This window comes from Stegostoma tigrinum, chromosome 18, assembly GCF_030684315.1.
Source record: "Stegostoma tigrinum isolate sSteTig4 chromosome 18, sSteTig4.hap1, whole genome shotgun sequence".
Classification (NCBI taxonomy): Eukaryota; Metazoa; Chordata; class Chondrichthyes; order Orectolobiformes; family Stegostomatidae; genus Stegostoma; species Stegostoma tigrinum.
Genome location: NC_081371.1, coordinates 52,050,194 through 52,077,995, shown reverse-complemented (window position 1 = coordinate 52,077,995; position 27,802 = coordinate 52,050,194). Strand labels below are relative to the sequence as shown.

The window sequence follows — 27,802 nt, the reverse complement described above, 5'->3', positions numbered from 1 at the left end:
CTTCTTTTTGGGAACCATGAGATCCCTGCATAGAGTGAATTTGCAGTCTATTGAATCATGTTCTGTCAGACTTCCATTGTATTTAAATGTAGTAAATATGTGGTTAGCATTAAATGGAGGGCAGGGGAGTGGGATCTCATGTAGAACTCATGTTTTTAAATAAAAATCCAAACTAGAGGCCAAAAGTGCAAAGTAGTTACTAATTAATAAATAATGCAGTAGGGAAATTTAGGACAAATTTGTTTTGTCAGGGTGGTGAGAATATTGAACTTGTTTATCTCAACCACATCCTATAATAATAATGGTGATATTTTGGAGAGAAATTTATATGAGTGTATGAGAGAAAAGGATATTCCTGTTGAACATTGTCACCAGCACAGACTTGTTGGGTTGAAATGGTCTGTTTTTATTTCAAATTGGCTTTTGTTTTAAAAAGAATTGAAGAATCCAGGAAAACAGTACAACCTGACTGACTGAGATAATGGGAACTGCAGATGCTGGAGATTCCAAGATAATAAAATGTGAGGCTGGATGAACACAGCAGGCCAAGCAGCATCTCAGGAGCACAAAAGCTGACGTTTCGGGCCTAGACCCTTCATCAGAGAGGGGGATGGGGGGAGGGAACTGGAATAAATAGGGAGAGAGGGGGAGGCGGACCGAAGATGGAGAGTAAAGAAGATAGGTGGAGAAGGTGTGGGTGGGGAGGTAGGGAGGGGATAGGTCAGTCCAGGGAAGACGGACAGGTCAAGCAGGTGGAATGAGGTTAGTAGGTAGCTGGGGGTGCGGCTTGGGGTGGGAGGAAGGGATGGGTGAGAGGAAGAACCGGTTAGGGAGGCAGAGACAGGTTGGACTCCCTAAACCAGCCCAGTTCATCCCCTCCCCCCACTGCACCACACAACCAGCCCAGCTCTTCCCCCCCACCCACTGCATCCCAAAACCAGTCCAACCTGTCTCTGCCTCCCTAACCGGTTCTTCCTCTCACCCATCCCTTCCTCCCACCCCAAGCCGCACCCCCAGCTACCTACTAACCTCATTCCACCTGCTTGACCTGTCCGTCTTCCCTGGACTGACCTATCCCCTCCCTACCTCCCCACCCACACCTTCTCCACCTATCTTCTTTACTCTCCATCTTCGGTCCGCCTCCCCCTCTCTCCCTATTTATTCCAGTTCCCTCCCCCCATCCCCCTCTCTGATGAAGGGTCTAGGCCCGAAACGTCAGCTTTTGTGCTCCTGAGATGCTGCTTGGCCTGCTGTGTTCATCCAGCCTCACATTTTATCAACCTGACTGACTGGTGTGTTGAAGTCATAATTAAGTCTACAATTTTGAATATGCAGAATTAAGTCATATCTTTTTTTAATAGTGTTGCTGAGTAATGAGTTTGAATGTTGTGCTCACAAGTATGAGTTAGTCTGGAATTTTTCTCATATTATATTCACTACGAAACGTGGCAAACATTTTTGAATGCAGTTGTGCTTTTAGGATTCTAAATTTGCTTCAGTAGGTACCTAGAATGCTTGTACCTTTTACTAAGAGTATAGAGGCAATGGCTACACAGTTCAAATTGGCATCTAAAGTGACTGATTCTCCTGTTGTGTGGCATATATTGCATGAACTGGACGATGTTCCATGCCACATAAGGAAACCGCAAAGTGTCCACGTGTTCTTCACATTGTAATCATGTGTGATAAATTGTGCAGTTCAACTTGTGAATGATATCTGCATAATGATCCCACTTCCGTTATATTCTCACTTGATTACTGCATTCTGCTATATTTTATTTTGAGAGATTCACCCTTGACAGAGTTTTTATGACAATAGGAATTTTTTTCTTAGTTTTTCAGACAGATAAAGGGAAATTCCCGGAAGATTGCCTACAGGAGTTTAAGCTGAAGGAGGGTAGAGTTACTACCTATGTTTTATCTGTCTGTAGTGAGAACACTCAACAGATGAGGCTTTTATGTTCCCTTTCCATTGGTAGCCTAAGAGTGAAACCTACAGGAGTTGAGCTGTGCACATGATTTAATGTTATTCCTTTCCTGCAGAATAGCTTGTGGTTAGTAATGTAGATTTCTTTAACAAAGCGGTATGTAAAATCTGTGTAAAAGATCTGAATTTGTAACCTCTGTGCTCATAACCTATACAGCTCCCTGCACTGACTGAACAGCAAAAGGCTAATATTGAGGTAAGCTTGATGCGCTTGAATGAAATAAAACATTTTTGAATTACGCTGCAAGTGCTAGTTGTTTACACTTTGTCCATTTTTCCGATGTAGGCAATTATGCGTGCAGTTATAAAGAAATTAACTTATGATGAAGAATTCAATTTTGAAAATGAGGTAAGACAGCATTCTTCCAATTGTTTAGACCTTGAGGTTGTAGACTTGCTTATCGAGCCGGTGTTTTTGATTGCAGATGTTTCGTCACCCTGCTAGGTAACGTTGTCAGTGCGTCTCCAGTGAAGTGCTGGTGTTCTATCCTGCTTGTTATTTATGTACCTCGGTTTGTTGGGGTGGTTGGTATCACTTCTGGTTCTGTTTTTCAGTGGTTTGCATATATGTGTCCAGTTCACTGTTTGCTGAGTTCTGGTTGGAATGCCAGGCCTCCAGGAATTCCCTGACATGTTTGTTCGGCTTGTGCTATTGTGGATGTATTGTCCCAGTTAAATTTGTGTCCTTCCTTGTCCATGTGTATTGAGACGGGTGAGAATTTGTTGTCTCTTGGCTAGTTGGTGTTCGTGTATTTTTATTGTCAGTTGATATTTTGTATAATATGTTAGTTTTATTGGTTGTGGGTATGGGATCGATTACGTTCATGAGGAAGCTGTCACAGAGTGGTTGGTTTGTGGGCTACCCTGATACCTAGGGGTCTGAGCAGTCTTGTGGTCATCCGATATTCCCTAAATGGTAGGGTGACTAGTGTGTCTGGTCATGTTGTCTTGTGGTCTGTTACAGAGGTGGTGGTGGGTTGTGTTTTTTGGGTATTCATTCCTTTTTGAAAACTCTGTATAAGGGCTCCTGTTCCGCTTTGCGTAATTCCGGATTGATGCAGAGTGCTGTGTCTTGTCTGAATAATGTCCTGATGCAGCTCCGTTTGTGGGCTTTGGGTGATTGTAGGAGTAACTAACTGCCTGGTCCATATGTGTGGTCTTTTTGTATACACTAGTCTGGAGTTCCCTGTTGTTCCTATGTTTCACCATTATGCCTCGGAAGGGTAGGCGGTTAATGGTTTTTTGTGAGGATAGTTAAGCATAGAGAATAACAAAACACGAGCACTAACCAGCCTCCCAAGAGACGTGACCAATTCTCACTGTTCTCAATACACGTGGACAAAGAAAGATGATATTGACTGGGTCAATACATCCATAATAGCACAAGCCAAACACAGACATGCCAGGGAATTCCCAAACTCCATCAACAAACACATTGAACTGGGCCTGAAATACGAACCACTGAAAAACAGGACCGCAAGTGATGACAACCAGCCCAGCCAATCGAGGCATATGAATAACAAGCAGGGCAGAACACGAGTGCTTCACCGGAGGTGCACTGACACTGTTACCTAGCAGGTTGGTGAAATGCCTGCCATCAAAAACACTGGCTCAATGACCAAGCCCACAACCTCATCTGCAACCTGAGCTACAAATCTTCTCAAAAACTGTGTAGACATTGGGTTAGCAGGAATTTTGTATTGCATGAAATCACCTACCTTGCTGAGTGCAAAAGTAGTGTTTCTCTGTATTCTGCAATTGCATGTTCCTAGCAAAACAAGTGTTACCTTAAAAGAATGGCCTGCTTCCACACTGAAGGCATTGCAAGTAAAAACCTTGTAATACCAGGCAGACCAAACAGAAAATGAGCAGGTTCTTTCCTGCCTTAGGATATTGACTCTCTGAGGTATAGTTGTAGGACCATCTTTCAGAAACACACCAAGGTGGCTATTATTCAGGTGCATAACTCGACAGGTTATGTGGAATCTCAGTCATTTGGAACACAAAAGGCAAAAGATCACTGATTTACAAATAAAAGATGTAAAAGAGAAATTGTCAGACCCAGCAAGAACGAGGTCCATTCATCTGATGCTCTTTATTATTCTTGCATTAGGGTGAAGATGAAGCCATGTTCCTTGAATACAGAAAACATTTGAAGTTGCTGTTGGACAGGTTGGCACAAGTTTCACCTGAGTTACTTTTAGCTGCTGTCCGAAGGGTCTTCAACGCAACGCTGGAGTAAGTGTCACTGTGTGTGTGTGTGTCCTAGTTTGAAATTATCTATACATAACTTACGTAGTTCATGTGAGGAGTGGTGGTGCGAAGTATTGCTGTTCCAGCATGGAGTTGTATGTCATTTCTCAGAACTCTGCACAAAGACCAGTTGCTGACAAGTCTACTTGCCAAATACTGAATTCATGGCAAGTGGAGGCTAGATGCTTCTCTGCAGGAAGATTTGAAAATTACAAGAGCTGTTGTCCTAGATTAACATGTTACACAGTGAGACAAAGGGACAGTAAGATGGAAGTCTATGAAGCAGCAACAACTTGCATTTATACAGTGCCTTTAACATACCAAAATGACCCACAGCACAATGCAGGAATGTTATCAAACAGAATTTGACACCCTGCCAAATGCTAGGTCAAAAGGACAAAGCTGGGAGAACTTCTTAAAGAGAAAATGGGAGGAAGTTTAAGGAAGGAATTCCAGAATTTTGACTTTAATTGGGCAATTTTAAGCTTATTAATTTACCCCAATGTTTATAAACTCCAAACATTCAGGAGCAGTTACCACTGTATTTATCTTAACCTGTTTGGAAGCCCAGAATGACTAAGTCGGTTAAAGTAACATGTCCCTCAACTGACTGAAGTGATAACCTAGAATTGCTGGTTATTAACAGCTCAGAAAACTTGTCTATTTCTAAATAATTTTTTTCTTGCGTACAGAAGCATTGTTATGCCAATTGTGAATGAAAACAAACAGGGGCCTGTCACTTTGTACTTTTCACTCTTCAACAGTGCATATGATAGAAAGGTAGCATCGTAACTATGGACAGGAGCAAGACAGACAGAATTTGGGTAGGTAGCCATGATAACCATCCTCTTTGTAATCATTGTACCTCTCTGATAGTGGCAGTTTTAAAAGTGGACCAGTGAGATTGCACTAATCCATGTTCTAATCACGTGTAATTTGAACTGTTTCCGCTATTTGTGGAAACTTGTTCTGTTTGACCTGGCTACTGCATTTCTTAGATCTCAACAATGAATGCACTTTGAAAGCACTCATAGACTTTAAAGAGCTTTGGATTTTGAGGTTGTGAAAGGTGCGATATAAATGCAAGTCTGTATTCTATCTTGATGTAGGCACATCTTTTCAAGGAAGTCAGCCATTCTTTTTATAGAGTTATCCTCAGTCTGTACTTGGTGTACTGGTATTCTATAAACTTTTTCTGGGAATACCATAACGTAGGATAGATTGTTAAACTGTAGTGACATGTTGGTAAAGGACTGGAGGCTTCCACACTTTGGAATGCATTTCTTTTGTGAAACTCAATTCCAGCATTTGCTGTCCTAGGGAGAGCCTTGGAGTTAGCTGGACTGGTAACTGTTGGTAAGAGCATCTGTATTCTACAAGCCTGTGGAAAAGAACCCATGGATAGAATCCCAGGCATAGCATGTTGCAGTCTGGACAGGCTTATGTTTCTGGGTTAGGGTCTCCTCAAAATCTCTCAAGGTTCAGAAATCTAAGCCTTTCCTCTTTTTTTCTCTATGTAGAAAAGATGTGATGGGGCTGTCAGTTCTATGGCCACATGGCTGGAGGGATACTGTAACTATTTTGTACCATCTTTATTTTGATCCATGATGCCGATTCATTTCAATCTTTATAGTCAGAAAGGAACACCAGCAAGTAAATTTCATTCACCACCTCTGCCCACAGAGACTATCTTTCAGTTTCTTCCAATCACCTGTGTTTTGCAAATGTTTGCACTCAAGTTAACATCACTTTGCAAATTCACTTGCTGAAGCCCCCACCAGACAATAGGTAATCTGTCTCTTTTTTGCTAACTATCGTTCCATTATTTGGTAGCTAATGATCTTTGTCTCTGCTTTACCAGTTTCTACCACTGACTACTCCTTTTGCCAAAGTAAATTGCACACGCTAATAAGGAATACCAGTTAGCATGCTCACACTGAGTACAGAAAACTTTGAGTGTTTTGTGTTGTTGGGGTAGAACGGGGTTGGGGGCATATTACCTGTTGCCATATTACCTGAGCCTGTTTAAAGTCCAGTCTATTTGTTTTAGACCTGTACAGTTATTTTAATTAGCTTGATTGATCTTAGGAAAAAAAATGCAAAGAGATGTTTTGATAAACATTTATGGAGTTGGTCCAAGCAGGTGTGAATTTATTTGATGCGGATAGTTTGCCGATTACAGTGATTCAAGAATTTGGCTCACCACCACATTTCTCAAAAGTAATTAGGCATGTGCAATAAAGGCTGGCATCACCAGCAGCACCCCACATACTATTAAAAAATGAAAGTGTTATGCTCCACAGTGTAACATGGCCTTTTATTTTGAATCCTGATGTACTTAGTGTTTTCTTTACTCTTTCTCTTTGTAGGAACTGGCAAAATACAAGGTTCATGGAAGTGGAAGTCGCTCTGAGGCTGCTATTCATGTTGGGAGAGGCAATCCCAGCGTCCCATGGTGCACATTTCTCAGGAGACAGTGCAAAAGCCAGTGTCTTGCAGGAGATGATGCACACAGTTGAGTATCTAGCAAAGCTGTGGTTCACCTCATTGTAATTACCAATACTGAATATCTAGGTGGATCAGTCCTTGCTGTTTTAAGAAAAGGGCTTTCTGAATTTTATTCAAGATAGTTTATTGTATGGATTGGCATTCGGGAATTAATTATTTTGAGAAAAGTTATGAAGCATTTTGTGCATGTAATTGCATCTATGTAAGATTACACTACAATTTATTAATTCAGTGGGAATTGGTTATCTCAAAATGAACTTTGCTTCCCTGCACCCAGCTGTGCTCATTGTAAGGACAGAAACCAGTCTGCCAATTTTAAAAAGGAGTTTTGATTGTAACATCGAATGAACTGGTCATTCATCTACTTAAAGAAGGATTTTGCAACACAGAAAGAAATCATTCGGCCCATCGTGCCTGTGCATGTTCATTGAAAGGGATGCCCAATTTGTGATGGCATGTCAGAAGCACTTCATTAACTATTAAACATTGTAGTGTTCTCAGGTGGTAAAAGACATTTATCCAAGATAAAATTCTTCTGTATAGGGAGCACATGGCCCTAAAACTAAAATTAGAAGAGAAACCTTAAAGATATCTTTTGTTCAACACTCTGATCTTCTTCAGAACCCTGTAATTCATGACTCTTGAAGTGTAAATCCAGCTGCACTTTGAAAGTTTGTTTGATGTTTGCCAGGTTTGTGGAAAGTCCATGCGTAGATCACTCATTACTGGGGTAAAGATTATTTGGGGGAAGAGGAAACCATGTGGTCACCGTGCTATGCTTAAAATGTGGTTTGTAATCATTAGGGAGTGATACTCCTCTTCAAATTCACATTATAGTAAAACAAGTAAAATACCACTTATAACAGTTTGAATTCTGGCCTGAGTGCTATGGGTATGGATCAAAATAAATGAATGATTGCTGTTAATTCCTGAAATATAACATGCTTTTTCTGTCCCTATAGTTGGTGACATCTGGAGTGAGTCAGTACCAGCATACATCAGTTACTTTGGAGTTTTTTGAAATAGTAGTTCGCTATGAGAAGTTTTTTACTGTAGAACCACAGTACATTCCTACTGTTCTGGTGAGTTGTTTTGGACGTGAACCTCTGGCCAGAATATTTCCAGATAGAATATTTGCTTATTGAGTTTAATTTTAGTTTTGGGTGCATCATGTATCAAGTGTATTGAGGCTCTATAATATGTGGGGATAGTCTGAGAATATTGAAAAACTGATTTGTTCCGAAATGTTAGGGTCCAGTCTACAGGACAACATATTTGCAGGAGTGATGTGATGAGAGGATGAGTAAATTGGGCTTCTGTTCCCTGGAGTTTAAAAAAATGAGAGACCATGTCTTTTTGAAATATACAAGATTCTGGAGAAGCTTGGTAGGTAGGCATTGAGAGATTGTTGCTAGCTGGGAATCCAAAATGTGGTGACAGCCTTGAGATAAAGGGACAATCATTTAACAGTGGGATGGGAAATCGCTTCACTCTGGGGTTTGTAAATGTGCAATATTCCCAACCTCAGATGATTTGTGGTTGCTCCACTTTTAAATATATTCAAGGTTGGAACAGACAGATCTTTGGTGTGTCAGGAAATCAGGGAATATAGGAAGCGAATGAGAAGTTGAAGCCCAAGATCAGGCATGATTATGTTGAGTGACTGAGGAGCCTGACTGGTTTTATCTCTACTCCTGCTCCTAATTTTTGTGAACATCTTTTAAGATAGAGGTTTTGGGAGCATGTTTCTTTTTAATTTTGAAGGCCTCATTGAAATATCCTGTCAGACCTTTCCAGAGAAAGTCAGTTCAGTGATACCACTTTTGGTGTTAGTTAATATGTGTATATTCCAATCTGGGACCTTGCCTGCTGATCTGGTGCTTAAGGTTTAGCACTTTGACTGCGACCCAGGATCAGTTCCCAATCAGGGAATAAAGGTTTACTCTAGGGGCTCCTGTGGTGCAGTGGTCATCACTTTTACTTCTGGCCTGGAAGGCCAGCATTCAAGGCCCACCTGCTCCGGAGATGTGTCGTAACATTGAAAAATATCTGTTCCCATGGGGACACTTTTAACATCCATTAGAATAGACAGGTGACATTTACATTTGTGGATCAGCTGAAATGCAATGTATCTGGATTCTTTTGTTTAGATTTTGTAACTTATGACACATCTCAAAAGTAATGTTTTTATTCTTATTTTGGCAGATGGCATTTTTAGATCATAGAGGACTACGTAATAGTAGCCCTAAGGTGCGAAGTAGAACAGCATACTTGCTCTCAAGATTTATTAAGTCTTTAAGGTAAGTAAGCCCGATAAGCAGTAAGTTGCTTTCCCTTTCTTTTTAAACTGATCATAAATCTTCAGTAATACCTTTATAATAAAATACGTTTATCGTGGTGCATTAATATTTTTAAGAATTAAATTCATCCGGATGCACAAGCCCATGTTGTGTTCTAAATGGTCCCCACTGAAGGGAAGTCCTGTGCAATCTAGGTGCTAACCATCGCCAGCTGTGGCTGTGCACCCCCTGAGGGGTTACTCTTTTATTTGTGATCCTGCATTGCAGTAGTGGTGTGTCCCAACTCTGGGCTATATGCACCAGGTTCGTGTCCCATCTCCAGGTTTAATAACAACAGGAGTTATCACCCCTGTGGCCTGCCAAAAGTCTTGTGACAGGAGGCAAGAACAGTAGAATTTCCTGGTCAGCTCAAATTGTGAGATAGCTGCGACACAACAGTCTCCCAAATTAAAAGATTCTACATTCAGGTACTTGCCATGAACAAGTGCTGTCTTTATTTTTAGGAACTATCACTCCTGACTGATTTTAAAGTGTATCCTTGCTTCCCCTCCCTGGTGTGTATGGCTCAAGGAGAGGGGACCAACTGAAGTTGCTGCTCAAAGCAGTAAAATAGTCACTAATTTATGAATTGCTTGTTAATATGAAACTGTTTTCATTGTCTTACAGTAAACATATGAATCTGTACATAGAAGATATTTTGAACAGAATACAGGATCTACTGGTCCTCTCTCCTTCAGTAAGTGTTAAATTACCATCTGTTTGGAAGTCTGAAAGAGGTTAAAACATTTCCTCAGACTAGATAATGCAAATCAGTTGAAAGCTTGATTTATATTGGAATGAATGTAAGAACGAATTGAGCTCCGAGTCCAGGATGAAGGAAACGCTATCCTGAATACTGCTTTTTCTACTGATTTAAGAGAATCTCAAACTGTTCTGTCTGTCACCTGGTCTAATAACTGCTTCATATCGCTTGGTGGCAAATTGTTTGTTTGGTAATTTTTCCAAGTTATGTTTTAGGATGTTTCACTACGTTAAAGGCACTTTAAGAGCAAATTACTGTAGATTGTTTGCAAAGATTTCCAAATCAGTGCATTATGCAGCGGAACTCCTGAGCAGATGTTCACTCCCGTTCTGACCAATAAGATGCCAAGATTGATTTTGGTATTTTTTCAGTGTACATAATATTCTGACTGTTGCTTTGATAGTTGCTATATATTGTAATGGTTTGCTTTCATTCTATTTCAGGAGAACGGCTTCCAGACTCTCTTAAGCAGCGATGATCAGTTGTTTATTTATGAAACAGCCGGGGTATTAATTGTGAATAGTGAATATCCAGCAGAGAGGAAACAGGCTTTGATGAGGGACTTGCTCACACCACTAATGGAAAAATTCAAAGTGTTTCTGGAGAAACTTCTAACGGAGCAGGATGGGGAGAGGCAAGCTGCATTGGCAGACTGCTTAAACCACGCAGTGGGTTTTGCAAGGTTAACCCCTTTTTTAATTAAAAGTTCTATGCTTACACTTAGAAACAACTAAGTGGCATGCCATAAAGCCTTGGGAATACAGAGCTCATTTTCTGAGTTCATGCTTAGCTTCTTTTGTTCATGTAGTTAGGACATGTGACTTCTCTAGAATACTCTTAGTTGGACCTATGCCACCTTTCCTTTAACAAAGTTGAACTGGAACATCTTGAATTATTGTATTATGGAAGAATTTTTGAGACTGCAGTGGCTCTAATGTCCATCATCATCCTGGGGATAACTAAGAACTGGGACCAAATATTGGCTTTAATAGTAATGCCTGTGTCTTGAGTTAATTTTTAAAAAGTATATTGCCCGTTAAACTGCCAGATTCTTTCTTCCACTTGCACCCTGTTGTTCTGAGTGACTACTTTGCTATCCCTAGTTCTCTACTGCTCATGTTGTCCCATTCTCCATGCTGACTAAAAGACACCCAACTTGTATGGCTGCCTAGTGTTGAAAAATAGTGTTCCTTTGAAAATTTGCAGGGGAAAGCACCACTTATCTTGAAATTTTGAAAGGGAAAGAGCTTTTCTGATCCTGGGGAAAAGATTACCGCAGCCAAGTGACATGAATTTCATAGAGCTCTTTGGTATATTTTCCTTTTGGATGCCTATGCCTTTTCATTTCTGCAAACTATTCCCCATTTATCTTAATAAAGTAAATTAATCTGTGGGATATTTACTGCTTTAATAGCCTATTTATGGTTTTAAAACAAAGGGGTCTACAATTGTGTGTACTTGGAGAAAATCTATTAAAATGACCACTGCTGCCAAGGGAATTACATTGAGAAAGGCCAACAAACTCATTCATCTGAACTGCAAGGCCCTAAAATTGTCATGTTCGGTTGTTTCAATAGACAATAGGTGCTGGAGTCGGCCATTCGAGCCAGCACCACCATTCATTATGATCATGGCTGATCATCCACAATCAGTATCCTGTTCCTGCCTTATCCCCATAATCCTTGATTCCACTATCTTTAAGAGCTCGGTCTATCTCTTTCTTGAACGCATCCAGAGAGTTGGCCTCCACTGCCTTCTGGAGCAGAGCATTCCATATATCCACCACTCTCTGGGTGAAGACGTTTTTTCTCAACTCTGTTCTAAATGGCCTACCCCTTATTTTTAAACTGTGTCCTCTGGTCCTGGACTCACCCATCAGCGGAAACATGCTTCCTGCCTCCGCAGTGTCCAATCCCTTAATAATCTTATACATCTCAATCAGATCCCCTCTCATCCTTCTAAACTGAAGTGTATACAAGCCCAGTCGCTCTAATCTTTCAACGTGTGATAGTCCCGCTATTCCGGGAATTGACCTTGTGAACCTACGCTGCACTCCCTCAATAGCAAGAATGTCCTTCCTCAAATTGGGAGACCAAAACTGCACACAGTACTCCAGGTGCGGTCTCACCAGGGCCCTGTACAGCTGCAGAAGGACCTCTTTGCTCCTATACTCAATTCCTCTTGTGATGAAGGCCAGCATGCTATTAGCTTTCTTCACTACCTGCTGTACCTGCATGCTTGCTTTCATTGACTGATGTACAAGAACACCTAGATCTCGTTGTGCTTCCCCTTTACCTAACTTGACTCCATTTAGATAGTATTCTGCCTTCCTGTTCTTGCCACCAAAGTGTATAACCACACATTTGTCCACATTAAACTGCATCTGCCATGCATCCGTCCACTCACCTAGCCTGTCCAAGTCACCCTGTATTCTAATAACATGCTCCTCAGATTTCACACTGCCACCCAACTTTGTGTCATCAGCAAATTTGCTAATATTACTTCTAATGCCTGTGTCTATATCATTAATATATATCGTAAACAGCTGCGGTCCCAGCACCAAACCTTGTGGTACCCCACTGGTCACTGCCTGCCATTGCAAAAGGGACCCGTTTATCACTACTCTTTGCTTCCTGTCAGCCAGCCAATTTTCAATCCTAATAGTTTCAAAGGTTTCTGCTTGAATTCTGCCTTATTTTACTCCAGCAATCCTCACAATCAAACTGTTATCTGCAAATGATGCAGGCTTTAATTATTTGAAGCATTTTGGATATGAGCTACATTTCAGATTAACTGTGTGATCCAGGAGACTTGTATTTTAGTTTAATAGTTCTCGTAGTTCCCAACTCTGCATGGCAGGCCCATTTTCAGCCTGTTCATGCCCCATTGAACTCATTTCTGTCAATCTTCTTTCTCCCCTCATCCGATCTCTTCCCACTTATATTTGTGATTCTTCTGATGCTTTATGTCTGGTCTACCGTTTCCAGCTTCCTGGCTGCACCCAGTTCCTTTGCACTTTGCACTTTGCACTCAGTTCCTTTTCACCATGAATATGCATTCTTTTCAAGTCCATGCCCTCTGAAGATGATCTGAAAGCTCTTTGCTTTTTTTTTTCCTTTAAACATTCCATGTTCACTTTCACTCCCCTTTTTTGCTTTGCACCCTCTCACAACTCACTCCTGAGTAGCTCAGGGCTGCTTCCTACTTTCATCCTAATTTGGAAAAACTCATAATTTTGCTTCCAATTTCCATCTCTCTTTCACTGATCCATCCATGACTCTTCCCTCCCTTGACTTCTCTGTTTCCATTTCTGGAGATAGGCTGTCTATTACATACCTGCTGACTCCCACACTTGACTACACTTTTCCTCATAGTAAGCAGGAGGAGGACTTGACCTATCACATTGTTTATTCTGTTTCTCTTATTTTCAGCCGGACCAGTAAGGCCTTCAGTAACAAGCAGACAGTGAAGCAGTGTGGCTGCTCTGAAGTGTACAGAGACTGCCTGCAAACATTCCTGCCAGCTCTAAGTTGCGCCTTGCAGAAGGAAGTTCTGCGAAGTGGTGTACGGACCTTTCTTCACAGAATGATCATTTGCTTAGAGGAAGAAGTTCTTCCATTCATTCCTACTGCCTCAGAACACATGCTTAAGGACTGTGAGGCAAAGGACCTTCAGGAATTTATTCCTCTTATTAATCAAATCACAGCAAAGTTTAAGGTACTGTGTTTAGTCTCATTTTAGGAAGTAGTTTGAGACTTATAAAGCCAAATGCCAGCTTTGCTAAGTGGTAACACACTTTTGAGTTGGAACATTATGCGCAAGTCCCACTCAGAATTGAACATGAAAGGCCAGCATGTACTGTAGTAATGAGGGAGTGCTGCATTGTTGGAGGTGCAGCTTTCAGGTGAGGTGTTAAAGCTATTTTTGGTATGCCTGCTTAGTTGGATACAAACCAGCCTGTGACTTTATTCAAAGATGGTGTTGCCCTGATCTTTCTTGGCAGTGTTTATCCCTCAATTAGTGGCATAACGCTCACCTTACTTCATTATAATTTATGGGACTCCTCTGTTTAAATTAACACAATTTTTAAAAAATAACTATGTGGAATGATTGGAGAGGTCCTGAAGACAAGCACTCAAGTTCATTTTTTCAAATCACATCGTGGGTCGACTTACTTCAGCTAATATTTCCTTGTCACTCCCTGTATCGTAAGGTCAGAAGTATGATGTGCAATCATCAGCAAGCAATGTTCAGCGTTGTTCACGGCACCTTATACTGAAACAGTTGATGTCCACGTACAGTAAAATTTGGACAACATCCAGACATCGGCTGTTTAGTGGCAATTAACATCAGCACCATGCAAATGCCGGATAATGCCATCCCCAATAAAAGAGAATCTGTTGCCCTTGACATTCAATGGCGTTATCATCACTGATTCCTGTCGTATCAACATCCTAGAATTTACCTTTGACCACGAACAGAACTGAACTTAAATAGTTGAATCAGAGACAAGGCATTCTTTGAAGAATAACTCACTGTGCATTCACCCTCTGCAACGAGACTCCAGTTTGACACCATCCAGAACAAAGAAGCCCCTATGACTGACATCCCATCCACCATCTGCATTCACTCCTTTCACCACAGAGTGGCAGCAGTGTGTACAATCCACTACAGCAACTCACCAAGGTTCATACATGTGACGGCACCTTCCAAAGCCACAACCTCTCATACCTAAAATGTAAAGGGCAGCAAATGCATGGGACATCAATACCAAACCCCCCAAAAAAAACCTGACTTAGAACTGTATTGTCCTTTCACTGTTGCTAGATCAAAATCTTGGAATTCCCTTGCTAACAGATGTTCCTACAACCCACGAACTGCAGTGGTTCAAGAGGCAGCTCACTACTCCCTTCTTCAGAACCATTAGGAATGGACAATAAAGTAGTTCAAAGAACAGGCCCTTCAGCCCACCAAGACTGCACCAACACATGCCTTTCTAAATTAAAAAATTTGCCTCTGAGGTCTGTATCCCTCCATTCCCTGCCTATTTGTTCGAATTGGCATCTGATAAACCAGCAAAAATCACATACCTGAAATACAAGATGTCTGCTGTATTATCGCAATATCTGTGATATCCAAGTAGTCAGTTTTGAGGGTACGAGTAAGAATGCTGTCTCGCGTTAAGTTTTATGTAAGTGAATTATGCTGTAAGTATAACCGTGATGCATATACCCCCTCATTACATTTCCATTACATAGTGTGTGTGTTCTCACATTGATTGTGTGGATCGCTTTATCAACCGGAATATCTGGTCAACCAGTGGAGTCCTGGTTCCATAGGTGTCAATTAATAAAATACTTGTATCTGTCAAGATGCATCTTAGGTGGTGCTATTGTAACTGCCTCAACCCTACCCTGGCAGTGCATTACAGGCATGTATCACCCTGAATGTCAAAAACCTTTCTCTCTCATCTGGGGTGGCATTGTGGCTCAGTGGTTAGCACTGTGCCAGAGACCTGGGTTTGATTCAAGCCTTGGGTGGCTTTTTGTAAAGTTTGCACGTTCTCCATGTGTCTATGTAGGTTTCCTCCCACAGTCCCAAGATTTTCAGGTTACATGCATTTGCCATGCTAAATTTCCCATAATGTCCAGGGATGTGTAGTTGATGTGAATCAGCCATGGGTGAGGTGAGGTGTAGGGGTTTGGCTCTGGGTGGGCTGCTCCTTGGAGGGTTGGTCTGGACTTGATAGCCTGCTTCCACACTACAGGGATTCTGATGTCTGATCTCGTCTAAACTTACCCCTTTTATCTTTTAACCTATGCCCCTACAAATTGATATTTCTATCCTGGGGAAAAAGACTCCAACTATCCATTCTATCCATGCCTCTCATAATTTTATAAACTTGTATCAGATTGCCCTTCGTGCTTCATTCAAGTGAAAACAAACCCATTTGACCAATCTCTCCTCATAGCTAATACCCTCCAAACTAGGCAACATCCTTGTAAACGGTGTTTGTACCCTCTCCAAAGCCTCCACGTCCTTATGGTCATGTGGCAACCAGAGCTGTACACAAAGTACTCAAAGGCAGTATTATATTGTGTTGAACAATTAGTGTAATACGGAGAACTCAGCTCAGACTTGGGACCCCACAGATTTGGAACACAGTCGTGTGCGAAACTGTATATAACAATTTTTGTCCTGCTTTGCTCTTGCTTTCTCATGAACAATGGTTGAGGTTTGGCTTTTACTTGTTATATTGTGCAACTGGCCCAATAATATTCACTTTGTAAGAGAAAACATGCTTAGTTCTAAATGTTATTCTATGTTGAATTGTTCATAGCCTTTTTTAAAACCATATCCTGTTTTAAATGACTACCTTTCATCACAATATTGTAATTACTCTCTACATTTGGTAAAATATTGCTGTTTTGTGTTTTTGCCAACCGCCTTCCTTTCCACAGACACAGATTTCACCATTTTTGCAACAAATATTTATGCCATTGGTTCAAGCTATATTTGAAGTATTATCACGGCCGGCAGAAGAAAATGACCAAACTGCGGCACTTGAAAACCAGATGCTCCGCAGAAGTTATTTTGCATTTCTACAAACTGTTACAGGAAGTGGAATGAGTGAAGTCATTGCTAATCAAGGTAAATGAGTTTGTAAATGTTCAAAAGAGTCATTTGTTTCCCCTCCTCTCCAACCCTTTATAATGACTAATGTTGCTTTTTAAAATAAAATCATATGCGTGCACACACATTTATATCTAACCGAAGGAGGCCATTCAGGCAGCTCAGCAAATGGGCTATCCAATTAGTACTGTTCCTATTGTTTTTCTTGTATAGCCCTGGCAATGTTTACTATTCAGGTATTTATCCAAAATTCTTTTGCAAGTGTAATGGACCAGACCAGACCGACCCCTCCCCAAATATAGTGAAGAGTTGGCTTAGAGCCTAACTTTTATACTTCATCAAAGATGAGTGTAAGGTGTTGTGTTCAGATATCATTTGTTCGGTCCATGACTAGACTTTAATTAAATCACATTTTTAATATTATGACATGGTTCAAATACAAAAAAAAATTGGCATCATCTTAAGTCTGTTGAAATAATTAAGAAAATGTATTATTTAACCGCTAATCGTCAACTGTTCCAATACAGGCAGCATCCAATAAACACACCCTTTGGCAAAAATATAATTCAGCAAAACAGTAGTCTGCACGTGCTGTCTCTCTCCAGCCCAGGACAAAGAAAAAATCTACGCTTTTTTGATTTTTAAGAGGATGCCTCTCAGCTTGAACTTCACTGTAGCAGCTGCAAACTCGAGCCTTTTGCTTAGCAGCCATCAGAAAATCTTCAACTAACTCAAACTGCAAGAAAAACTAAAACCCATCCTGTGTGCGTGGGAGCCCTAACCCTGACTGCTGATGATTCTTTTGTCTCATTTTAAAAGATCACCCGGGGAGAACTCAAAAGCTGCCTACCAACTGCAGTTGTGAAGCAGAAATTCTGGCACCGCTGTGGCAAACCCCTGTGCAAGAGAAAAACAGCACAGAACATATCTCTTTTCAAAAACACCTGTACCATCACAGAAGTTACTGTTGAATTTGCATCAACCACTCTTTCAAGCAACATGTATCAGGTCATTACAACTGTAGTTCCAAAACGAAAAATGTTCTCAGCTCTGGCTCTCCTGCCAGTTATTCTCCATCTGGGACCTTCAATAACGCATAGGAACAGAAGTAGGCCATTCAACCTGCTCTGCTATTTAATGAAATCATGGCTGATCTGATAATCTTAAGCTCCACTTTCCTGCTGTGAAAATAAGATTTTCCTTATGTCACCTTTTTTTCATTCTTTAGCTATTCACTTTCAGTTGCTGTCCTAGGATTCTCATCATTTCTATATCCCACTACTTGGAATGGTTTTGTATTGTTCTGTCTGAACCCACCATAAACATGAATATCCTTGTCCAGTCTACTCTTAACCATCTCGAAGGAGAACTGTTCAAGCTCCAAAATATCCATGTAATTGGATCCAGCGATGAGGGACCTCATTCTCAATCTTTTCTGCACCCTCTCTAATGCCATCACATCCTTCCTAAAATGTGAATCCCACAAGTGGACATATTTACCACTGTTTCATAAAGATTCACCATAATTTAAGGGGAGGCGCTGCCCTAGTGGTATTATTATCCGTAGACTGTTAATCTAGAGACTGGGTAATATTCTAGGGATAAAAACAAAGTTGTTGGAAAAGCTCAGCAGGTCTGGCAGCATCTGTGAACAAATAAAAGTTAATGTTTCGGGTCCAGTGACCCTTCCTCAGAACACCTATTCCAATGTTCTGGGGACCTAGGTTCAAATCCCAACATGGCAGATGATGGAATTTCAATTCCAAATTTTTATTGAATTCAGACTCTAACGGTGTTCATGAATCCATTGCCAATTGTTGGCCAGTGTGCTTTAGGGATGGAAACTGCCATCATCCCCTGGTCAAGCGTACATGTGATTCAATTGATCTTTAACTGCCATTTTGGTAATTAGGGATGAATTAGAGCTGGCCAACCAGCAATGCCCTCATCCTGTGGATGAATGAATAGAAAAACAAGCATAGGAACTGGGAGCAGGAATAGGTCATTCAGCCCCTTGAACCTGCTCTACCATACAGTAAGATCACCTGATCAGATTAAACTTCAAATCTGCAAGACCGCCTATCCTGATGACCTTTTAGCTCCATGCTTAACTTCAAGAATCTACCACTCTTAAAGATGTTCAAGGACTTCTGTTCCTGAAAAGACGATGGAAGCAAATTCCAAATACACCTAACTATTGAGAAAAATTTCCCCAATCTGTCTAAAAGAGTAACTCCTGATTTTTTTTTTAAACAGTGATAGTTAGTATTATCTTTCCTTTATAAGAAAAATCTCTCCAAATCCACTTGTCAAGATTCTTGTACCTTTCGATCAAGTTGCCCCACTCTGTTTTGTTAAAATTCCAGCTGATACAAATCTAGACTGCCCAATTTTACCTCGTAAGTCAAGCACCCCTACTCCACGCCCCAGTTTAGCAAACCTTTTGACTGCCTCCAGCAGACTTCCATCCTGCCTGTGCACGATACACCAGATACAGACTCAACAATGCTCTGTATAACTGAGTCATAACCTCACTACTTGTATATTTAATTCCCCTTGTGATAAATTACAACATTCTAGTTACCCACTGTATCTATTTACTAATCTTTTGTGATTCACACATAAGGACTCCTAGATACTTCTGCATCACGGAACTCTGCAATTGCTCACTAATTTGCTTCTTTTATTCTTATTAAAATAGACTGTTTCCAATTATACCACATTAGGTTTTTTATGCCATATCCTCTTATGTTCTTTGCAATTTGCTTTCCTACCTGCCTTTGTGTGGTTAGCAAATTTGACAATATATAAATTGTAAACAGTTGAACCCCAAGTACAGTTGTTACATCTTTTCTAACCTCAAATGATGAGTTTATTCCTACTTCTGTTTTTGCAATGCTGTTTTCCTCCACCACCAATTAGCTTTTATGTTCCACAATAATCTTAGGCACCTTCTCAAATGCATTCTGGAAATCCAGGTGCAACCACTGGTTCCCATTTGTCCACAGCACGTAAATGACTCTGTTATATTGTTCCGATATGATTTCCCTGTCACAGAAGTGTTGACTGGCTGATTCACCTTTTAGTTTTCCAAGCGCCCTGCTATGGTTTCTTTAATAATACCGTCTAACATTTTCCTCATGACAATTGTTAAGCTAACTGACTTGTTGTTACCTTCTTGCTGTTCCTCCTTTTGAACAAAAGACCACTTGGCTGGAAGAAAACAAATGTGACAGTCCTCAAAGGTATTTTGGGAAAACTGAACCCAATGCTGTTCTGTGCCTTACTACTCTGTTCCATTGTTTATAAACCTATTAAACAAACACAAAGTACTGTGGATGCTATAATTCTGAAATAAAAAGAAATAATAAACTTCTGGAAACTTTTGTTGAGTAAGGTAGTCTGTAGAGGGAAACCATTACCATTTTAGCTAGAGATCTTCTAGTAGAGTGAATAAAAGATTATCTTACCCTGATGCATTAACTGTTTCCCCTTCTGAGATGTTGTCTGAACTAATAAGTACATTCCAGCTTTAATTCTTTTTGCTTTTGCTCCAGGATTCGAATATGGCCTCATTGAACTGCTTTCTCAACCTGCCTGCCACCTCCAAAGTGTCACTTGGTATCATACTACTGTGTTGTATTCTGTTTCCAATATACTGATAAGTTGGAAGGCTTTCTTTGTTTAGGGAACCAGTCAAGATTTGATTCTAACAATGCCTTGCCATACCAGATGATCCATGTGGCGAATATTAATGTCAGGCTTCCTAATTTTTTTTTACAATAGTGCAATTACTCTCTCTGTCTCTCTCCCAGGTGTACAGAATGTTGAACATGTCCTGTTTACAGTCATTCAAGGAGCAGTTGAATTTCCAGACCCAATTGCTCAAAAAACTTGCTTTATCATACTTTCGAAACTGGTTGAACTCTGGGGTAAGGATTGCAATTTTCCTCACTTGATGAGAGCTCTTATTTCGCTTGTAACCAAATGTCTGGTTTAACTGAATCTTGTTAATTCCAGGGGGTAAAGATGGCCTCCTAGGATTCGAAGACTTCATCTACAAGCATATTGTCCCAGCTTGCTTCCTAGCACCACTTAAACAAACCTTTGATTTGGCTGATGCTCAAACAGTCTTGGTATGTATTCTATATAATTCTAGAATCATAACTTCCATATGTAGTTTTTCCTAATCTTTCTAATTCATTCTTGTCCTTCCCTGCTTGCCCTTGAGAAGCTGCTGCCTTGAACTGCTGCCATCCATGTGGTCAGTACTTTCTGTGCTGTTGGGGAGGGTGTTCCAGGACTGTGAACCAATATTAGAGAGAGTGCATTAATTTGAAATATTAAGTAAAATAGGTAGATAGTGATTCTCATTTCATCAAGTTATCCTGTTGTATAGTTAAAGTTCCCTGCACATTACACTATATGCGACGCAGGTACAGTACCTCTTTGGTTGCCCTTCTAGCTGTATCATGTTTGCAATGGCCTAAAAATTGAAACCTAAGGAACAATCTGCTCAGGCTCTTCAAAATCAGTTAAGAATTATTGTCCTTTCCATTCACACATTCTGTATTGATTTTGGGCAGTCATTTGTATCAGGCAAATGACCGTAATCATTTGTCACTGAATAAGTCCAGTATATTTCATTGAATTTGGATATCTGCAGAAGGGCCAGCATTTGTTGCCCAACCTAATTGCCTTTGAACTCACTGAGTGTTTTGTAATGCCCTTTCAGAGGCCCGTTAAAAGTCAGCCATGTTGATGTGGGTCCCAAGTAGGCAAGGCCAGATAAGGTTGACAGATTTTCTTCACTAAAGGACATTATTGAACCTGAGGTTTTACAATAATTGATAATACCATCATGGTCACTAGTAGTGAGACTAATTTTCAACTCCATGCTTTTTTATATTGAATTTTAAATCCTCCTGCAGGTAAATAATTCAAGAGACTGATCATCAAAGAGATTGAATAGATTGACATGCTACTACCTAGAGTAGTTGGGGCAAATGGCATAGATGCATTTAAATGGAAGCTAGATGAGCACATTGAGAAACAAATGGATTAAACAAGGTTTGTATGAAGCATGAATGCCAGCATAGGTCAGAAGGACTGATTGGCTTGTTCAAGCTGTAATTTAGTTGACTGGAATTGTATATAGAACATAGAACAGTACAGCACAGAACAGGCCCTTCAGCCCACAATGTTGTGCCGACCATTGATCCTCATGTATGCACCCTCAAATTTCTGTGACCATATGCATGTCCAGCAGTCTCTTAAATGACCCCAATGACCTTGCTTCCACAACTGCTGCTGGCAACGCATTCCATGCTCTCACAACTCTCTGCGTAAAGAACCTGCCTCTGACATCCCCTCGATACTTTCCACCAACCAGCTTAAAACTATGACCCCTCGTGCTAGCCATTTCTGCCCTGGGAAATAGTCTCTGGCTATCAACTCTATCTATGCCTCTCATTATCTTGTATACCTCAATTAGGTCCCCTCTCCTCCTCCTTTTCTCCAATGAAAAGAGACCAAGCTCAGTCAACCTCTCTTCATAAGATAAGCCCTCCAGTCCAGGCAGCATCCTGGTAAACCTCCTCTGAACCCTCTCCAAAGCATCCACATCTTTCCTATAATACGGCGACCAGAACTGGATGCAGTATTCCAAGTGCGGTCTAACCGAAGTTTTATAGAGCTGCAACAAGATCTCACGACTCTTAAACTCAATCCCCCTGTTAATGAAAGCCAAAACACCATATGCTTTCTTAACAACCCTGTCCACTTGGGTGGCCATTTTAAGGGATCTATGTATCTGCACACCAAGATCCCTCTGTTCCTCCACGCTGCCAAGAATCCTATCCTTAATCCTGTACTCAGCTTTCAAATTCGACCTTCCAAAATGCATCACCTCGCATTTATCCAGGTTGAACTCCATCTGCCACCTCTCAGCCCATCTCTGCATCCTGTCAATGTCCCGCTGCAGCCTACAACAGCCCTCTACACTGTCAACGACACCTCCGACCTTTGTGTCGTCTGCAAACTTGCTGACCCATCCTTCAATTCCCTCGTCCAAGTCATTAATAAAAATTACAAACAGTAGAGGCCCAAGGACAGAGCCCTGTGGAACTCCACTCACCACTGACTTCCAGGCAGAATATTTTCCTTCTACTACCACTCGCTGTCTTCTGTTGGCCAGCCAATTCTGTATCCAGACAGCTAAGTTCCCCTGTATCCCATTCCTCCTGACCTTCTGAATGAGCCTACCATGGGGAACCTTATCAAATGCCTTACTGAAGTCCATATACACCACATCCACAGCTCGACCCTCATCAACCTTTCTAGTCACATCCTCAAAAAACTCGATAAGGTTTGTAAGGCATGACCTACCCCTTACAAAGCCGTGTTGACTGTATTTGATCAAGCCATGCTCTTCCAGATGGTCATAAATCTTATCCCTCAGAATCCTTTCTAACACCTTGCAGACGACAGACGTGAGACTTACCGGTCTATAATTGCCGGGGATTTCCCTATTTCCTTTCTTGAAGAGAGGAATTACATTTGCCTCTCTCCAGTCCTCAGGTACGACTCCAGTGGAGAGCGAGGATGCAAAGATCTTCGCAAGTGGCAAAGCAATTGCATTTCTCGCTTCCCAAAGCAGCCGAGGACAAATCTGATCCGGGCCTGGCGACTTGTCAATCTTAATGTTTGACAAAATTTTCAGCACATCAGCTTCGTCTATCTCTATCCATTCCAGCATGCACACCTGCTCTTCAAAGGTTTCATTCACTACAAAGTTGGTTTCTTTCGTAAAGACAGAAGCAAAAAACTCATTTAGGGCTTCCCCTACCTCCTCAGGCTCCACACACAAGTTCCCTATGCTATCCCTGATCGGCCCTACTCTTTCTTTGACCATTCTCTTATTCCTCACGTAAGTGTAAAATGCCTTTGTGTTTTCCCGGATTCCTTCTGCCAAGCCTTTCTCGTGCCCCCTCCTGGCTCTCCTCAGACCATTTTTGAGCTCCTTCCTTGCCTGCATGTAATCCTCTCTAGCTGAACTTGACCCTAGCTTCCTCCGCCTTATGTAAGCTACCTTATTCCTTTTCACTAGAAGCTCCACCGCTCTCGTCATCCAAGGTTCCTTAATCTTGCCCCTTCTTGCATGTCTCAGAGGGACATATTCACTCATCACTCCCAACAACTGTTCCTTAAACCGTCTCCACATGTCTATAGTTCCCTTACCATGGAACAACTGCTCCCAGTCCATGCTTCCTAACTTGTATGCAAATAATAAATTATATTTTAAAAAGTCCTATTATTTTTAGTCATTCATGGAATGTGCATGTTGCGGACGGGCCAGCATTTGTTGCCCATCTCTACTTGCCCTGGAGAAGTTAATGAGAAACCTTCTTGATTTGCTGCAGTCCTTGGGGTTTAGAGGCATGGACTTGCTGTTAGAAAGGGAGTTCCAGTATTTTTCCCAGTGACGGTGAAGGCATAGTAATTTAGTTCCAGATTATAACATGTATACTTGACGAGGAATTTCAACGTAGTGGTGTTCAATGTATCTGCTGCCCTTGTCTTTTTAGATGTTAAGAGTTCAGTGATTTGGAAGATGCTGTTGAAATAACTGAGTTGCAGTCTATCTTGTAGACAGTAACACTTCAGCCACTGTGAAAGTGGTTGTTTAAGGTGGAGAGTAGCTTAATTAAGTGTGCTGCTATTTCGAATCTCAGCCTGACCTTCAAAGAAGTTTCACTCAGCTAATAACACCTCGCTGAAGTTGGATAATCTGGGATTCTGCAGGCAATTGCTAATGATTGGAGATAGTTGCTGGGTGAAGTTTTTTTTGTTTTTTAATAAACATGTTTGTCTGTCATCTCTTGGTTTTTGCCATCCACTATGTTTAGTGGCCAAAACATGATCACACACATAAACAGCAACAATTTAGTGTGGCAAATTCTGAAACCGTATTTTCTTCAATCTTTTGTCTCTGAACAGGCTTTATCAGAATGTGCCGTAACATTGAAAACTATTCATCTCAAAAGGGTAATGGTCTTTCATTCTAGTATTAGTGGTCTGTGCTGGATTTTAATAAATTGCTGAAATAAATTTGTTTTGAATTATACTTTCACCTTGATTTGAACCTAACTGTCGTGTTTCTGTGCTGTTGTTCCTGCATTTTAGGGACCTGAATTCATCCAGTATCTTCAGCAAGAATACCTGCAGTCATTGCAGGTAGCCCCAGAAATAATACAAGTGAGATTTTTGTTTTGAATTCTTGGAATTTCTATCATATTTTAATTTTTTTTCATGGGTTACAATAGATCTTGCACATAACCATTTTGGAGCTGAATTTTAAGAGGCTTTTAAAGACAATTGATCATCTAGTCTAGGGATCAATTCCCTGCAATAAACAGGACACTAAGGACTGCAGATGCTGGAATCTAGAGTCAATAAGTGTGGAGCAGGAAAGCAAACTTTTTGGGTGAAAACCCTTCGTCAGGACTGGGGAAGGGACCCCATAGATAAATAGGAGGGTAGGTAAGATGCAGGTAGGGAGTTTTTGTGATTGATCAGTGGGAAGGGTGGAGTGGATAGGTGAGTCAGAAGATGGACAGGTTGGGGGTGGAGAGATTTTTGAACCTGATTAAAGTCAACATTCAGGTTCCCAAGGCGAAATGTCAGGCATTGTTCCTCCAGTTTATGTTTGGCCTCGCTGACAGTGGAAGAGACCAGGGATGGACATGTCACTAGGGGAGTGGGAGGGGAAGTTAAAGTGGATGGCAACTGGAAGGTCGGTTGGTTGGCGCAAGCAGAGCGCAGATGTTCCGCAAACCAGTCCTTGAGCTTGTGTTTGGTCTGACTGATATAGAGAAGATCTGATCAGCAGCCATGGATGCAGTAGATGAGGTTAGATGAAGTGCAGGTGAATCTCTGCTGGATTTTGAAGGACTGTTTGGGCCTAGGACAGAGGGGAGGTGTAGGGGCAGGTGTAGCACCTCTTGTGGTTGCAGGGAAAGGTACTGGGTGTGGTAGTGGTGGTATTGAAACAATCTCGTTTCTACAGCCAGGCTTTCTCCTCAGTGCCTGTTTACGCAGCCAGCTCATCCCCCATGGACTCCAAATAATGTTCTGACTATCAGAAAACAAAAACGCCACCAAAAAGATATTTCCCCTCCCCACTCCTGTCCGCTTTCTGCAGGGTAAGTTCACTCTTCAACTCCCTCATCATTTCCACACTCCCCACCAACCCTTCCTCCCACATCCAGTACCTTTCCCTGCAAATGCAAGGAGGTGCTACAACTGTCCCGACATCTCCCCTGTCGCCTCCATCCAAGACCCCAAACAATTCTGCGAAATCTGGCAAGATGAGATTTGTTTATAAAGTTAACACTGTCCTGCTTGGGTAAAATTGTTTTATTTTATTGAGTGTGTCCTAATGCTAAGTCTGTCTTCCCCCATCCCCTCCACCCCCATCCCCTCCACCACTACCAGTTCTTTCTAATTTAGAGATCCACTTCTTCAGAAAGTGGTGAAGAAACTCAGTTCCGGCAGTACCTGTGGAGAGAAAGTAGAGTTAACATTTCAAATCTAATCTGATTCCTCTTCAGAAATCATCTCCATAAGCTACATCTCAGAAAGCTGATGAGGGATCAGGGATTGTACTCAAGCATCCAACAGCAAGAAATTTAGCAACAGCACCTTTTGGCGAGACAACTTGAGTCTGCAGTCCAGAAGTGAACCATAATTTAAAGCTCTAGCTCTGTGTGGATATATATGTAGTCTTGTGTGGTATTTACAGCAGAGGTACAGGGTATGCAGCCCAGCTAGTCCACACCAGTATTTATACTTCTCACAAGCTTCCCACACCTCCTCTTCTTCCCCTATCAATCTGTCCTTTTCAACCTTTTCTCCCTTTTTGTATTTTAACTCATTTTTCCCTTAAATGCACTCATGCTGTTGGCCTAATTAAGTCAGGGTGCAGACCAGAAGTCAGTGAGAAGCTGACTGGGAAACCAGAATTGTACCTACATGTAAATCAAAGCTTAGTAAAGTGATTACCCAGTTAAATTTTATTTCCCTGATGTTGAACAACCTTGACGGTAACATAGTAAGTTAACAAAGGATATATGAATGGCTATTTTGCAAAGGGCTATTAGGGGCATTGGACATTTAAATAGAAGAGAATCCATTAAGGAGGTATTTTCCTTTATCATTCAATGTCTCATGTATCTATCGGAAGATGTTAGCTGTAACATTTTCCAATCCTGCCATGATGTGAGACTCAAAACCAGAAAATTATACTTGGAGTACACACATATTGAGCTCGCTCTTGCTACAAGCTACACTGTATTCCCAATCCGAGCCAGATCAAATAGGAGTTAGAACACTTCAACGGCAGTAACATAAATTAGAAGCAATGTTCCCGTCCCTTGTTCCAGACATCCCTTAAGTTTGACTGTAACAGCTTGGAAATATCTAGAAACACAAGATGTGGTGCATTCCCTTTTTATATTTAAAAGCATGTATTCTACCTTTCCCTAAAACCCCTTCTCTTGGAATTTGGTCATGCTGAACGAGGAAGGGTGCGTTACAAATGTTTACACTTGTGTACTTGTTCTTGCAGGAGTTCTGTCAGGCGCTTCAGCAAGTTGATGGAAAAATCTTTAAAAATTATCTAAAGGTAGGATAACGTGGAGAAAGGGTTTGTGCAAAAAAAAATGTTGTTCCATCTATTGTTTACATTCTTTCAACACTTTGAAAACTTCACATATGCAGGATTTGTTAGATCCACTTGTCAAGATGGAATTACTCTGTACCTGAGGTTTTTCACCGGTGATGTCATGCGCTTATCCTAAACCTGTTACCCCATACCTACACCTCCATAGACTCTGTCTGTAAATCTTGTTATTAGTTGTGTGTATATTTTAGATGGCATCATGGCTAAGTCCACACATGCTGGCCAACTAGTACTTTTTGGCAAAAAAATCAACATGAAATGGGAATCGTGGACGATGGTATCGTGGACAGGTGAGCAAGGTTGTCAGGTTGAAAAGGACAGATTGATAGGGGAAGAAGAGGAGGTGTGGGAAGCTTGTGAGAAGTATAAAAATGAGTATCTACAGGGTAAAGAAGGCTGTTTCAGAGCACTTTCATTCCCATTAGCCTGACGAAAGACGAGCAACCTCTGCATACTTGGGTAATTTAACCTATGTCCTACTTATTGTGCAAAATGAGCCGTTGACTGATGTGCTGCAATATCTGATAAACAAAATAAAATGAGCATACAGCTATAACTACCTTTCGTCCCTCTCCCTC

General features: G+C 41.1%; 1 protein-coding gene across 7 annotated transcripts in view; it reads left to right on the top strand.

Annotated features, from left to right (window-relative positions):
* xpot (exportin, tRNA (nuclear export receptor for tRNAs)) overlaps positions 1–27,802 on the top strand; it is a 55,994-nt gene that overhangs the window by 24,459 nt on the left and 3,733 nt on the right. For 6 of the 7 annotated variants that reach the window (XM_059652543.1, XM_059652539.1, XM_059652540.1 and 3 more), the window contains 15 exons: positions 2,145–2,183; positions 2,274–2,336; positions 4,101–4,225; positions 6,610–6,754; positions 7,711–7,830; positions 8,954–9,048; positions 9,715–9,784; positions 10,294–10,532; positions 13,282–13,567; positions 16,312–16,501; positions 20,299–20,415; positions 20,504–20,619; positions 24,482–24,529; positions 24,668–24,739; positions 27,111–27,167. In XM_059652543.1, the coding sequence (XP_059508526.1) occupies positions 2,145–2,183; positions 2,274–2,336; positions 4,101–4,225; positions 6,610–6,754; positions 7,711–7,830; positions 8,954–9,048; positions 9,715–9,784; positions 10,294–10,532; positions 13,282–13,567; positions 16,312–16,501; positions 20,299–20,415; positions 20,504–20,619; positions 24,482–24,529; positions 24,668–24,739; positions 27,111–27,167 (1,782 nt within the window). The remainder of the gene's footprint in view (positions 1–2,144; positions 2,184–2,273; positions 2,337–4,100; positions 4,226–6,609; positions 6,755–7,710; positions 7,831–8,953; positions 9,049–9,714; positions 9,785–10,293; positions 10,533–13,281; positions 13,568–16,311; positions 16,502–20,298; positions 20,416–20,503; positions 20,620–24,481; positions 24,530–24,667; positions 24,740–27,110; positions 27,168–27,802) is intronic. The other variant, XM_059652544.1, reaches the window with a different exon arrangement.